At 44.2% G+C, this 14644-nt stretch overlaps 1 protein-coding gene across 1 annotated transcript; it reads right to left on the minus strand.

Moving 5' to 3' along the window:
- On the minus strand, positions 1–14337 carry LOC125888600 (S-arrestin-like). The gene is made up of 14 exons (XM_049576037.1): positions 14261–14337; positions 14097–14157; positions 9039–9083; positions 7288–7487; positions 6726–6785; positions 6566–6633; positions 5077–5212; positions 4790–4874; positions 4143–4215; positions 2748–2885; positions 2583–2660; positions 2341–2408; positions 1138–1147; positions 1–574 (listed from the first exon to the last, which is right to left on the minus strand). Exons 1-14 carry the CDS (start codon positions 14306–14308, stop codon positions 481–483), a joined length of 1164 nt encoding a protein of 387 aa, XP_049431994.1. The 5' UTR covers positions 14309–14337; the 3' UTR covers positions 1–480.
- Positions 14338–14644: the final 307 nt, after the last annotated feature.

The raw sequence follows: 14644 nt of genomic DNA on the forward strand, positions 1-14644 counted from the left end.
TCATCATAAAGACATAAATTCATGTGTTCACTAACATCAAATAAAGAAATGTAAAACTCAAAAACAGAAACTATATTTCTCTGACAGGAAGCAGACTGATCACACTTAGTACTACACTGACGCAGGACATTTAACAGGACAGCTACACGCTTCTTATTACCTTCACACACAGGTGTCACTACAGTAGCTTCAACACAACTAATAAACACAAACTGATAAACATCATCATCTCATATCAGTAAACATGTTTTAGATTTAAAGACTCTACACACATTATTATTATTACTATCATCAATATTATTGTTATGATCAATAAATGAGATTAACAATCATGTTTATAACAAATCTACATTCATCATTTATCTGTGTCCAGTCTGAACAGTTACACAGTTTGTCCTACAGGGGGACGCTACAGGAGACATCATGGACACATTGAATTATTTTGTCCTCAGTCCAGTCTGTGACAGCCATCTTTGTAGGTCACGCCTCAGTGGGAGACTCGTCGTCGTCTCCGTAAACGACGCCCTTCAGGTAGGCTCGTTTAAACTCCTCAAACACCATGTCGTCTGGTTCGCTGGACACACGGAGACACAGAGACATGAAGACACAGAGACATGGAGACATGAAGACACAAAGACATGGAGACATGAAGACACAAAGACATGAAGACATGGAGACATGGAGACACAGAGACACTTCTGACCAGAGATCAGCTATGACTCTGACCTGAGATCAGCTGTGACGCTGTCCTGAGATCAGCTGTGACTCTGACCTGAGATCAGCTGTGTGTCTCTGACCTGATATCAGCTGTGACTCTGATCAGAGATCAGCTGTGTGTCTCTAACCTGAGATCAGCTGTGACTCGGATCAGAGATCAGCTGTGTGTCTCTAACCTGAGATCAGCTGTGACTCTGACCGGAGATCAGCTGTGACTGATCAGAGATCAGCTGTGACCGTGACCAGAGATCAGCTGTGTGTCTGACCTGAGATCAGCTGTGACGCTGACCTGAGATCAGCTGTGTGTCTGACCTGAGCTCAGCTGTGACTCTGACCTGACCTGGGATCAGTCTGAATTTCTCCAGGTGAGACACAGACAGGAAGTCAAACACAGGTAAAATAAGAGATGAATGATCTCACCTCTCTTTGGCTGCCATCACAGTTCAGACAGGAAACAAAAAAAAGAAAAAGTTATTATTTTCCTGAAAAAATAAATTAAAGATGGAGAAAATAATTTAAAGTTTGAAAGCTGGAATTTAAAGTCTGTTTGTGTTGATCTGAAAAATCTGTTGACGGTGTATTATTTATTAAATCTCCTCCTTAAGGACTTATACATGCTAACACACAAGCTAACATGCTAACATACCACTCATACTAAGATACATTCTGAAATACTGTACATGCTAACATACATGCTAAGAGCCATGCTAACATACATGTAAAGATATGGGCTAAAATACACTAATATATTACACATGCTAACAAACATGCTAAGATACGGGCTAAAATACACTCCAATATACTACACATACTAAGATATGGACTAAATTACATGCTAATATACTGTACATGTTAAGATATAAGCGAATATACAGATTAAGATACATGCTAATATAAAGTACATTCTAACATCCATGCTAATATACGGCTAGACTACCTGCTAATATACTGTACATGCTAAGATACATGCTAAGGTATGGGCTAAAATACATCCGAATATACTGTACAGGAATACAATACATGCTAATATACTGTATATGCTAACATACATGCTTATATATCATACTTGCTAACATACACGCTAAGATGCGGGCTAAGACACATTCTAATATACTGTACATGCTAACATATATGCTAATATACTGTACAAGCTAACATACATACAAAGAACCATGCTAACATTCATGCTAAGATGTGGGCTAAGATGCATTCTACTATACTGTACATGCTAACATACATGCTAAGGTATGAATAAAATTCATGCTAACACAGAGAGAAAACACAAAGAGCAGTCACGTAAAGTCAGTTTAATGACTGACCTGCTGCTCATTAACATATTCAGTCTAATTATATATGGTACTGATCTGTACACCCATGCGGGGCGGGGTCAGGCAAGACGGGCGGAGTCAGTGTAAGGGGGCGGGGTCATATGATGATTATAGATCACATATGTGTGTGTGTGTGTGTGTGTGTGTGTGTTAATCTGTATCAATCAGCAGGATGTTAATCTGACAAACAGATCGCTGCTGTCAGCGATACTACAAACTGCTTATCACACATACAGGAGGAGGAGGAGGAGGAAGAGGAGGAGGACCAGAAGGATGAAGAGGATCAGGGGCGTACCTGGTTCAGGTTTGGGGTTCATCAGTTTAAATGGCAGCTCCAGAGACACTTCACTGGATCCCACCGTCCTGTCAACACAAACACACGATGCCTTCAGGAACAATCCAATTTTACACTCATTAAAATGTCACAGTGAACAGTGGTGTGTGTGTTTTGGTCATGTGATAAACAGGAAGTTTAACTGAGGCTTCCTGAAGGACAGGTGAGCCGTGTTCCCAGCATGCCAAGTGGCTCAGACTCACCCTGAGGCGATCATCCTCAGCACCACCTTATAGGACACCAACATTCCCTGGACCTCCTTCAACACCTCCTGCTTCACCCTGAGACAGAGACACACAGTGACAGTCAGTCCTGTAGTTGGTGTCAGAGACACGTGGACATTGTGTGGGTGTCTCTCAGTGTCCTACATGCTGGAAGAAGCCAGGTTGGTGTCCTCATGTTTGAGGCGTCCGTCCAAAGCGAGTCCTCTGCGATCTTTGTTGTGAGCCAGCAGAGGATACAGAGTGTACTCCTTCTTCAGGGTGGTACCTGAGGGGGCGGAGTCACTGCACACACACACACACACACACACAGATATAGACACAGATATACACACACACACACACACACACACACACACACAGATATAGACACAGATATACACACACACACACACACACACACACACACACACACACAGATATACACACAGATACACACACACACACATACAGATATACACACAGATACACACACACACACACACACACACACACACAGATATACACACACACACACACACGCACACATACAGATATACACACAGATATACACACACATGCACACATACAGATACACACACAGATATACACACACACACACACACACACACACACACACACACATTAGTTGTTTATTGGCAGAAGTCGATGTCTGCATTCATAAACATGTCATCACTGGTGTTTCATTACCTCCACCAATAATCTGATTTATTCTCGTAAGAGGAGAATTTCAGATTTGTTTGTACATTGTGTGGCTGAGTCGTCTTCCATAACATTTCACCATCTTGAGAATACCTCCGCCAGCGAGGGACATACAGCCCCGCCTTAGGCCAGCGCTGCGTGACTGAGGAGCCGAAGGAGAGGATCAAGAGGCGCTTCGCTACGACCCCGGCACTACTGCAGCATAACACAGTCCCACTCTCTGAGCATAGTGCAGGGTCATGCACATGCAGCATCGCGGGAGACGCAATGCTCATCGCCAAGAAAGTGCAAAGGGAATCAAAAAGGCAACGTGAGCGGCGAATTCAAAAAACGAGGGTCAACATCGAGGCAGCCTTTCCCAGGTGGAGAGAGCTGCTGAAGGAGAAAGGTAATGCAGTCACAGGCCAGTGATGTGAGGAGAGGGATGAGGTGTGTGAGGTTGAGCCACTTGTCAGTCGTCAAAAGACCAGACATGATTGGTTTGTTTGGATTTACACCCGCCCCAACAGTCCTACGCTGTAAACACAGCCAGCATGGTGAGGAGGGGGTTTGTCACCTGGCGTCACGTGTGTCTGTGTAGCAGCCTGACTGAATACTCCATGAAGTATTGGACAACATGGTTGCATCAATGTTATCATAGCTTTTTGGTACACAGAGGCTACCGTAGTTGCAATACGCGTTTGAAACAGTGAGGCGCTAGAGTGCGCTGTGTGTGTGAATGCAACATATGATTTCAACATTAGATGAGAGACATTCCTGCACACTGAGGTTTTAAACCTTCTTCAGACAGGATGTCAAAATAAAAGCCTGACAGGAAGTACCTGTGTGTGTTGGACTCACCTGGTCTCTTCTTTGGCCACTGATTTGACGTACTTGTCGTTGGAGTAAAGAACAACGTTCGTCACCTGTTCGACTAAACAGGAAATGACACATTATTAATCTGATCATGTCTACCTGAACAGAGGAAGAAGAAAGTTACTTTCATAAATCAACAGGTGTGATGACTCAAGCAGCGCTGTGATTGGCTGGAACATAAAACGACCAGAGAGAAAAGACATAATCTGCCCCGCCCCCAGAGCGACACGTCCACGACTCCAAATCCAGGAGACTGTGGACTCAGGTATGTTAGAGATGACAGATATGTTAGAGACAACAGGTGCATTAGAGACAACAGGTGCATTAGAGACAACAGGTGTGTTAGAGACAACAGGTGTGTTAGAGATGACAGGTGCGTTAGAGATGACAGGTGCGTTAGAGACAACAGGTGCATTAGAGACAACAGGTGCATTAGAGACAACAGGTGTGTTAGAGACAACAGGTGTGTTAGAGATGACAGGTGCGTTAGAGACAACAGTTATGAGGTCACCCGATTGACACAGGTGCATTAGAGACAACAGGTGCATTAGAGACAACAGGTGTGAGGTCACCCGATGGACACAGGTATGTTAGAGACACAGGTGTGTTAGAGACAACAGGTATGAGGTCACCTGACACGCTGATGTCTTTGATGTTCCTGCTGGACGAGTTGTTGATTTCTGCATTGACTCTGACGGGTTCACCATGGTAGAATGTCTGTGGACAGACAGGTGGAGGGACAGGTAAGAGACAGACAGACAGGTAGAGACAGGTCAGAGAAATACAGACAGGGGGAGGGACAGGTCAGAGACAGATGGACAGATATAGAGGCAGGTGGGAGATAGACAGACAGATGGACAGACGGACGGACGGACGGAAGGATGGACGGACAGACAGACAGACAGACAGACAGACAGACCTCTTTGGGCATGCTCAGTTTGACATGCAGCGGTTTCTCAGACATCAGGAACTCGAAGGTTGTCTCTGCTGTGGGGATGACTTTACTGTCCTCTGGACTGTACTGGATCTTACGGATGGTGAGACGAACTGAACTCCTGTAAACACAATGTCAGGTCACCTCACTGATGATGATGATGATGATGAGGAGGAGGATGATGATGATGATCATCATCATCATCTTTATGTACTAAAGTTTGTTTTGGAGTTCCACATGGTTCTGAGCTCGGACCGGCTCTGTTCACTTTATATCTGCTTCCCTAACGCCTGGTTCACACTACACATCAGGTGACTATGGAGTCACAAAACCGTGCCGTGACTTGGCCGACAGAAATGACAGACTACATATTGGTCCACACCAATCATCACCGGTCGCCTGTCATGACAATGTGTGATGTCATCAGATTATTCACGTCCTATTATTATTATTATTATTATTATTATTATCTCAGTCACTGTGTCTGTTACTGTGGTAACATAAAAACTGTCACCAGGTGGGCGGAGCTACATCTGAAGTACCAAATGAAAACTATGACAGTCACTAAATCCTCCACAGGAAGTTCCTGCAAATGTTTCACAATGAAAGCCTTTTTAGAAAATGACTGAAATGATAAGGGGCTTTTAATTTGAAACAGAAACAGGAAGTGTTGACTGTGAGAATGATAAATGGTGTGGTGTGTTTGAGATGCAGCTGGTAGCCTCTGCAGCTGTGCTGAGTAAAGGCCCAGACACTATCTGTGAGTTTGATTCCTTTATATCCTCCATTATGAAGAAAGAACATTCTCTGCTAGCTTGATGCTAATGGCAGTACTCAGCGAGTTGATAAAGTGCCTCTGCTGTTTCCTCTTTACTCTGTGTGCTAACATCCCTACAGGAAATATCTCAAAGGCTGGGCTCTGACGGGAGAAGTCGTGGAAGACAAAAAGGAAATCAAACATGCTAGACTTTCTGTCAGAACGTTGTGAGGCTTCCCAGACATGGCATCGGTTGTCGTCTACTATGACACACTACACCAGATGAAACCATGGATTATCGCATACTACACTCACGATCATGATTCACGATCCGAGCAGCACCGTACCATGCTGCGTCGGGTTGTAACCAGGCTGATATCATGTAGTGTGAACCAGGCATTAGTTAACATCATTAGAAACCACTCTGTAAGCTTCCACTGTTACAAAGATGATACATATTTATATCTATTGATCAGAAGGAACCGATCAATAACTAAACTTCACATGTCTCAGGCTGCGTTCACACCTATCCTGTTTGGTTTGGTTCAGTCAAACTCAGGTTGGATTGTGCAGGTGTGAACACACCAGAATGAGACTCGGTCCAGAGGACTGGATCATAACCAGACTCTAAAGACTCGGTCCACAGGACTGGATCCTGGATCCAGGACTCTGTGGATCGTGTTCTAACAGGAACATGGAGAACGTTCTGCGACTCACTGTTTGTCGATCTTCTCGTCCTGGGTCTCACCACAGAAAGCTTTCACCTCAAACTCCACTGCACATTTCTGTCAGAGACACAGAGACACCGTCAAACATCCGCCCTCTGATGTCCTGATGGTATTTTAAAGACATGAAGGTGACGTGATGACATCATTACCTTTCCCACGTCAGATGGTCCGGGCTGCAGAGCAACGGAACACGGCAAGTTGTCTGGAAACTAAACAAAGACACTGAATCATCAGGACAGGACAGGAGGACAGACCCACCTGGAGACACTACACTGTCTTCAGACAAAACACATCCTAATGTCCTCAAACTAGTCAATAAATAAGTCCCACTGTCCTCAAACGAGTACGTCCTAATTAACAGCGTCTTGTCCCTGTTGATAAATCGGTCTCATGTGTCGTCATATCAAACTACAAATACTATGAATCATAAATAAAGTTTCAACTGGCAGCCATCTTGTTTTTACATGGATTAGTGTGTTGTGGTCTGACTACCACTAAATGGGACAGAAAGTGTCCACGAGGGAGGACAACAGGTCTGAGTGAAGCAGGATGAAGTATAAGGAGTGGCAGACACAAAATGTGACGTCCTCATCCGAGGACACAGGGACTCAGGATGTCCTCCTGAACACCTTGCCCTGGAGGTTTCCTGTCCAACCAGCTCTAAGACACCACTGCAGACCCATGATGTGTCTTGATGTCTCAGTGTCTCACCTCGAAGAAGAAGGGGAAGGCGTTGTCCCCCAGCTTTTGCAGCAGCTTCTGCTGGATCTTGGTGTGAGTCAGCTTGTCTTTGTCCTGCAGCTCGGGGTAAACCTGCCGTGTTACCACGAACAGGTCCCTCCTGAAGGCCACGCCCATCACATCCATGTCCTGACGGCCGTAACGAAACGTACAGGACAGCATCACGAACACTAAGGACACAAACAGATGTCACGTTAACAGTAAAGACATTTTACAGGGATACGTCTTCATGTTCAGCTTTAGTTTATTCAGAGGTGAAAAAGTTATTTGAGTCCGATCAGAAACACAACGATGTAAAAATATTCTGGTACCAGAAGATCTAAACTGTGATGACGTGGGAATAACCTGCTGGATCCAGAAAATCTGAGACTGTGTGTATGTCTTTCCCTAAAGTCACACTTTAGACAGTTCTTTAATGACGTTGTTGGGACTCGGTGAACCACAGATGATTCGTCGTGTTGAGATCTAGACTGGACATGGGGAGGTTTGTCTGGGTCTTTCCATCTGAAATGTGGCTGATGCCGCATCTTCTCTGTTCCTCAAACAAATGACAGAGTTCGGCCCCTGTCCCAGTTTTCAAACTTGATTGGGCACTACTGTCACAGTGACATGTGACCCTGTGATGTCATGAATCTGGAACCAATGCTCCTTCCAGCCTTCCTCTGCCTGCTAACAGAAGCAGCACACCACAAAGAGACTTTTCCTTTCATCCATTGAAGGACTGGTAATGTAACAACTGGGCATAGCTTTATCACAGCTGTGCAGGCTGAGCAAGACTTCAACTCTGTCGATTGTGATTTAATGCTGTTATTGAGCCATTGTTGTGATTATTGCAGTTAGGTCCTGGGTTTGTTGTGATTTGATTTGATTTGATTTGACATGCATATCTCACATGATAACAACACCATAAATCTTACATAACAGTATAAAACATTACAGATAAACACCCAGTCATCTCAGTTTCACAGCTATATAGTTCCCAACAAGCTGGCCTACAGCTTACTTACAAAGCTACTGGCAGATGGAACAAAGGATGTAAGGTACCTGCTTGATTTGGCCCTACAGGGGAAAGTAGACCTTTTCTTAGATGGAAGAAGCTGAAACTCTGCATGAAGAGGATGGAGAGGGTTCACCAGAATGACCTTTGCCCTCTGAGTGGCTCTAGCTTGATACACACATTCAAGATCATTCAGGCTAATGTTAGTTTGCTAATGCTGTTCTCAGACAGAGTCTTACATATAACTAAACTTCCACTGCACTAATCCAGACTCTTTGCAACACATACCACATACTTCCTCCTGTCCTCACGGGTCTAACTGTTGCCAACATATTCATCATTTTCCTGTCCAATAAAAACTGCTCTGTGTCGTAACAGGAAGTGAAGCTACAGTTTTATTTGATGACCTCCTCCCATTTTTACTTCCTCTTTTGGCTGTGGACTTTTTCCCAGGACAGGAAGCCATGTTGAGGACAGTCTCTGGATTTTGTCTTCTCTGTCATCAGTCTGAGTTCATGTTGTGTTTTCAGCTGACCGACTTCATTCATTAGACATTTTCACATATGGATATGTTTCTGTCCATCAGGGACAGAGACACTGTCTCACTGAGCATGTTCATGATACAGACCTCTGGCTGGGTCTGATTCTGGTTGGAGAACTCTGAGTGTTTGAATGCAGAGTATCAATCTGACAGTCACCTGTCGCTGGTTTGACCTTTACCTACCTTTCTTTCCTTTGAGCTGCACTGGGTCGATCACAATAACTCCATCTGAAACACACAGGGGGACGCTGTTAGCCTAGCTTAGCATAAAGACTGGAGGCAGGGGGAAACTGTTAGTTTAGCTTAGCACAAAGACTGGAGGCAGGGGGAAACTGTTAGTCTTCCGGGGCGCTGCTCTGCTGGCAATCTGGGCTGTAGTGCTGCGGCTGCATATTGCGCTTTTTGCATTTATTTATGTTTCTACGTTATTTCTGTTTTACACCACGCTGGGAGACAATGTGGCCGTTGCCTAGCAGCTGGATCTTCAACCAGACAGCTGGGCAGCTTGTCACCACAGCGATTGCACAACCGGTCGCGACCCACCTAACAAAGCTCCTGGTCCGTGGCGGTGGAGGTGGGGCGTTCGAGGAGTATACAGTGTCCAGCGGGTGGGTGCCGAGGGCAATAGCCCAGCAGCTGGACACTGCAGCGACAGCTCTAAGGTCAGTAACGACACAGCCATGACGACGCTCCTGACCCTGCTGATTCTTCTCCTGATGGTGGGTGAACTTTCGGGGGTGATCTTGTCCTCATCATCCCCACAGGTGGAATGTCACCTTGTGTACTCTGGGGAGGCGGTGCTTGCTCTGTGGGACAAAAGCCAAGCACCCCCAGACCACCTGCCAGAGTACATTAAAGCGAAGCCAGCGGCGAAATCACAGCAGAGAAAGAGGGTCAGGAGAGGGGGCGTCAGACAGCAGCTCTGCAGATGTGGTAACAGACCACCGCTGCCCTCAATTATATTAAGCAACGTAAGGTCGCTGCGCTGTAAAATGGACGAGCTCCGGGTAAACAGAAGATTTTGCCATCAACAAAGAGAATCGAGCGTTATCGCACTGACGGAGACATGGCTCCGTCAGGACACCCCGGTGGAGCTGGAGGGCTTCTCCTGCGTCTGTGCGGACAGAAATGATTCATCAGGGAAATCAAGAGGTGGGGGGTTAATTGTCTATGTAAGTAATAACTGGTGCAAGCAATATACAGTAAAGCTCTATTCGGACGGGATTAGTTTTACATCGGCACGTGGGGTAATGTCACTTTACCACAGGACGTCAGTAATATTAATGGCCGATTCGCATGGGATAAGAAATATCAGTAAAACTACCACAAGTGGGAGGGGTAAATCCATTCACGCACCGCCGTCCCCTCCTGCCGTCATGTGCGTATGATAGGACTGTCAAAAGCACCATGAAATTGAGTTTGAATATTTTCGAATTAATTTAGTAGAGTTCAAATAATATTAGAATTTGTTATTATTATTATTTATTTATTTATTTTACAAAAAAACCCATAAAAAATAAGATGTTTATTGTTGGCGCAGTATGAACGTGACACTCGGATGAAAACACCCGTTCTGACCTCACTGAAGCGCCCGGTATGACCAACTTCTGCCTCGCTATCTGAGCAATGTTTGGATACTTCAGTGTGCCTGTAGTTTTCCACCACCAGAGTGGATCCTGGTCGGCTCGTAGTGGTGTCTCTTTCTGGTAACGTTTCATCTCTTCTTCAGAAAGGGTAGGCAGGGAGGCAGCAGGTGCAACACTCTCCCTGTCTGTCTCCCCGAACAGGTCACACATCGCGGACAGCGCAGTGGGTGGTGTTGGTGCAGCGGGCTCCTCCGTCAGCGCCTCTCCCTCCCCCTGCGTCCCTCTCTGGCCCGGCTTGTGCGCGAGCCATCTCCGCCTGAACGGGATTTGCCGTGATATACAACATTATTAATAGTATTAATTAATTATTAATGATATTCGAGTTACCAAATTTAGGTTCGAACTTATAAAAAAATATATATATATTCGAATATATTTCTAACTTCGATTTTTTTTTTGACAGCCCTAACACACATGTTTACTGCTGGTCTATTCGCACGGGATTAGTATTACGTGAGGTAATTGTCCGGGACCCTTTTACAGAAGGTAAAAGTCGCGGTAATGATTACTGACATCGTGCAGTAATGATTACTGACATGGCACATTCGGACGGGACCAAAATCTCTGGTAATTATTACTTTGCCCCTCGTCCCTATGTAAAACTAATCCCATCCGAATAGGGCTTAAGACAGAGTCTGTGCAGTCCTGATCTGGAGCTTCTATGTGTATCTATGCGTCCCTTTTATCTCCCTAGAGCTGCTAATCTTATATCTGAATGTGTTCACTCCCAACTCCAGCGTTCTCCGGGGGCCCCGGTTTTTGTACTTGGGGAAATGAACCATTGTAAACTGGAGCCAGCACTACCGGGGTTTCAACAATACGTAAAGGGTGTCAGCAGAAACTCAAAAACACTGGATAATTGCTTTGGAAACATAGTTAATGCCTTCAGGTCATTTACCCTTCCTCCCATCGCTAACTCGGATCACTCAAGGGTGCATCTTATGCCCACTTATAAATCAGTGCTGAAGTCAACCAAGCCCTGACGTGATGCTGACGTGGACTGAGGACAGCATTGGAACACTGAGGAGCTGCTTCCTCAGCACTGACTGGAGCATGTTTCAGAGTTTAGAGCTTGATGAGCTTCATCACTCTGACACTGAACAAAGCTTTAGAGCCATGGATAACAGGAGGTTATGGGACTGCATGAACATAACTAATATGACCCCATGTAAGAAACAGCGAGCAACCTTAGATGATTCAGGCAGGGCAAATGAACTAAACGACTTCTTCCTCAGGTTTGAGGATCAGGACTTCTCCTTGAAGGGGAGGGAGATTTCAGACACGATGAATCCTACAGGGAAATGTGACCTCTTAATTTCACCTCAGCAGGTGCAGAATGTCTTTAGCAAAGCTTGCAAAAGAAAATCAACAGGTCTCGACAGCCTGCCTGCCTTTTTGTTAAAAAGTTGTGCTGTGGAATTATCTGCTGCCTGATGTCCCATTTTACAACGGTCACTCAACAGTCACACACAACCTGTGGCTGCCGGATGTCTTAAGTTACTCACTGTTGTTTGTTGTTGTTATCATTGTTTATGCTTTATATTGACTGGCACTTTTTTCTTGATCGCTTCTTGAGAGATTGCACTTTACCAGACACTGTGTGTCTTCCTGTCACTCTGTGCACTTTACTGGTCACTGTGCCCAGAACTCATATCATATTTATTATTTTTAGCTTATTCTATCTTATTTAGCATAATTATTAATGGGAGTCAGCTGGCAGTCTTGTTGACTTGGTGTGTGCTAGCATACTGCTCGGTAACTGCTGTCTGTGTGCATGTTACTTGTATTGTCTCCATGTTACGTACTGTCTTACCATGTTTTTATGTGTTTTTATGTCTAGCATATGCTAGAGTGTTATTTGCAGATTTTAGTTCAGCTTTTAACACAGTCCAACCCGACCTGACCATTCAGAAGTTAATCAGCATGAAGGTGAATTCTTTTATCATTAAATGGTTTTATTCTTTCTTAACGAATACGACCCAACGAATAAGAGTGAACAGCTCCCTCTCAGCAGTGACACAGTGGAGCACAGGTGTGCCTCAGGGCTGTGTCACGTCTCCTGTACTCTTTACACTGTACACCAGTGAATGTGGGAGTTCACATCCCAACAATCATGTCATCAGATTTTCAGATGACATCATTATCTTGAGCCTGTTAGATGTGAATGTTTGCTGATGGACGGATTAATGGAGACAATGATGGACGGATTAATGGAGACAATGATGGACAGATTAATGGAAACAATGATGGACGGATTAATGGAGACAATGATGGACAGATTAATGGAGACAATGATGGACGGATTAATGGAGACAATGATGGACGGATTAATGGAGACAATGATGGATGGATTAATGGAGACAATGATGGATGGATTAATGTAGACAATGATGGATGGATTAATGGAAACAATGATGGACGGATTAATGGAGACAATGATGGACGGATTAATGGAGACAATGATGGATGGATTAATGGAGACAATGATGGACGGATTAATGGAAACAATGATGGACGGATTAATGGAGACAATGATGGATGGATTAATGGAGACGATGATGGATGGATTAATGGAAACGATGATGGACGGATTAATGGAAACAATGATGGACGGATTAATGGAGACAATGATGGACGGATTAATGGAAACAATGATGGATGGATTAATGGAGACAATGATGGATGGATTAATGGAGACAATGATGGATGGATTAACGGAGACAATGATGGACGGATTAATGGAAACAATGATGGACGGATTAATGGAGACAATGATGGATGTATTAATGGAGACAATGGTGGATGGATTAATGGAAACAATGATAGACGGATTAATGGAAACAATGATGGACGGATTAATGGAGACAATGATGGACGGATTAATGGAAACAATGATGGATGGATTAATGGAGACAATGATGGATGGATTAACGGAGACAATGACGGACAGATTAATGGAAACAATAATGGATGGATTAAGGGAGACAATGATGGATGGATTAATGGAGACAATGATGGACGGATTAATGGAAACAATGATGGACGGATTAATGGAGACAATGATGGATGAATTAATGGAAACAATAATGGACGGATTAAGGGAGACAATGATGGATGGATTAATGGAGACAATGATGGACGGATTAATGGAAACAATGATGGACGGATTAATGGAGACAATGATGGATGAATTAATGGAGACAATGATGGATGGATTAATGGAGACAATGATGGATGAATTAATGGAGACAATGATGGATGGATTAATGGAGACAATGATGGATGGATTAATGGAAACAATGATGGATGCATTAATGGAAACAATGATGGATGGATTAATGGAGACAATGATGGAGGGATTAATGGAGACAGTGATGGACGGATTAATGTAGACAATGATGGATGGATTAATGTAGACAATGATGGAGGGATTAATGTAGACAATGATGGATGGATTAATGGAGACAATGATGGATGGATTAATGGAGACAATGATGGACGGATTAATGGAAACAATGGTGGACAGTTGATGGACAATAAGACAGTGAGACGTAAACCAGATGTCTGTCTTTGGAAGACATATTTTAGGACTCACCGACTGGATCCACAAAATCACAGTGATCCACAAAGTCTCTCTTGCCCATGTAGACGGACACCTGGAGGACAGAGCATCCATATGACGTTCAAAGTGAGACAGTAACACAGGACAGAGCTGACAACCTCAGGTCTCTACAGAACAATTGTTGGTGCAAAACTTACCGACTTGTCCCGAGACACTTTCTTAAAGACGACGTGTTTAGGACTCATATTGACGGACAGACAGACGTCTCAACCTGCAGGACAGGACTCACACATGAAATATCTTCGACCTCCTGAGACCAAAATGTCCAGGTGTCCCCAGATGAGACAATAAGTTCCCAATGTCCTTAAATGAGATGATAATAAAGTCCCAGTGTCTTCAAATGAGACAGTAATAAAGTCCCAATGTCCTCAAACTAGACAAAAGTAAAGTCCCAAGTGTCCTCAAACGAGACGACAATAAAGTCCCAACGTCCTCCAATGAGACAATTATTAACTCCAATGTCCACAAATGAGACAATAACTAAGTCCCAACATCTTCAAACGAGACGATAATAAAGTCCA

The sequence above is a fragment of the Epinephelus fuscoguttatus genome, linkage group LG5 (assembly GCF_011397635.1).
Source record: "Epinephelus fuscoguttatus linkage group LG5, E.fuscoguttatus.final_Chr_v1".
Lineage (NCBI taxonomy): Eukaryota > Metazoa > Chordata > Actinopteri > Perciformes > Serranidae > Epinephelus > Epinephelus fuscoguttatus.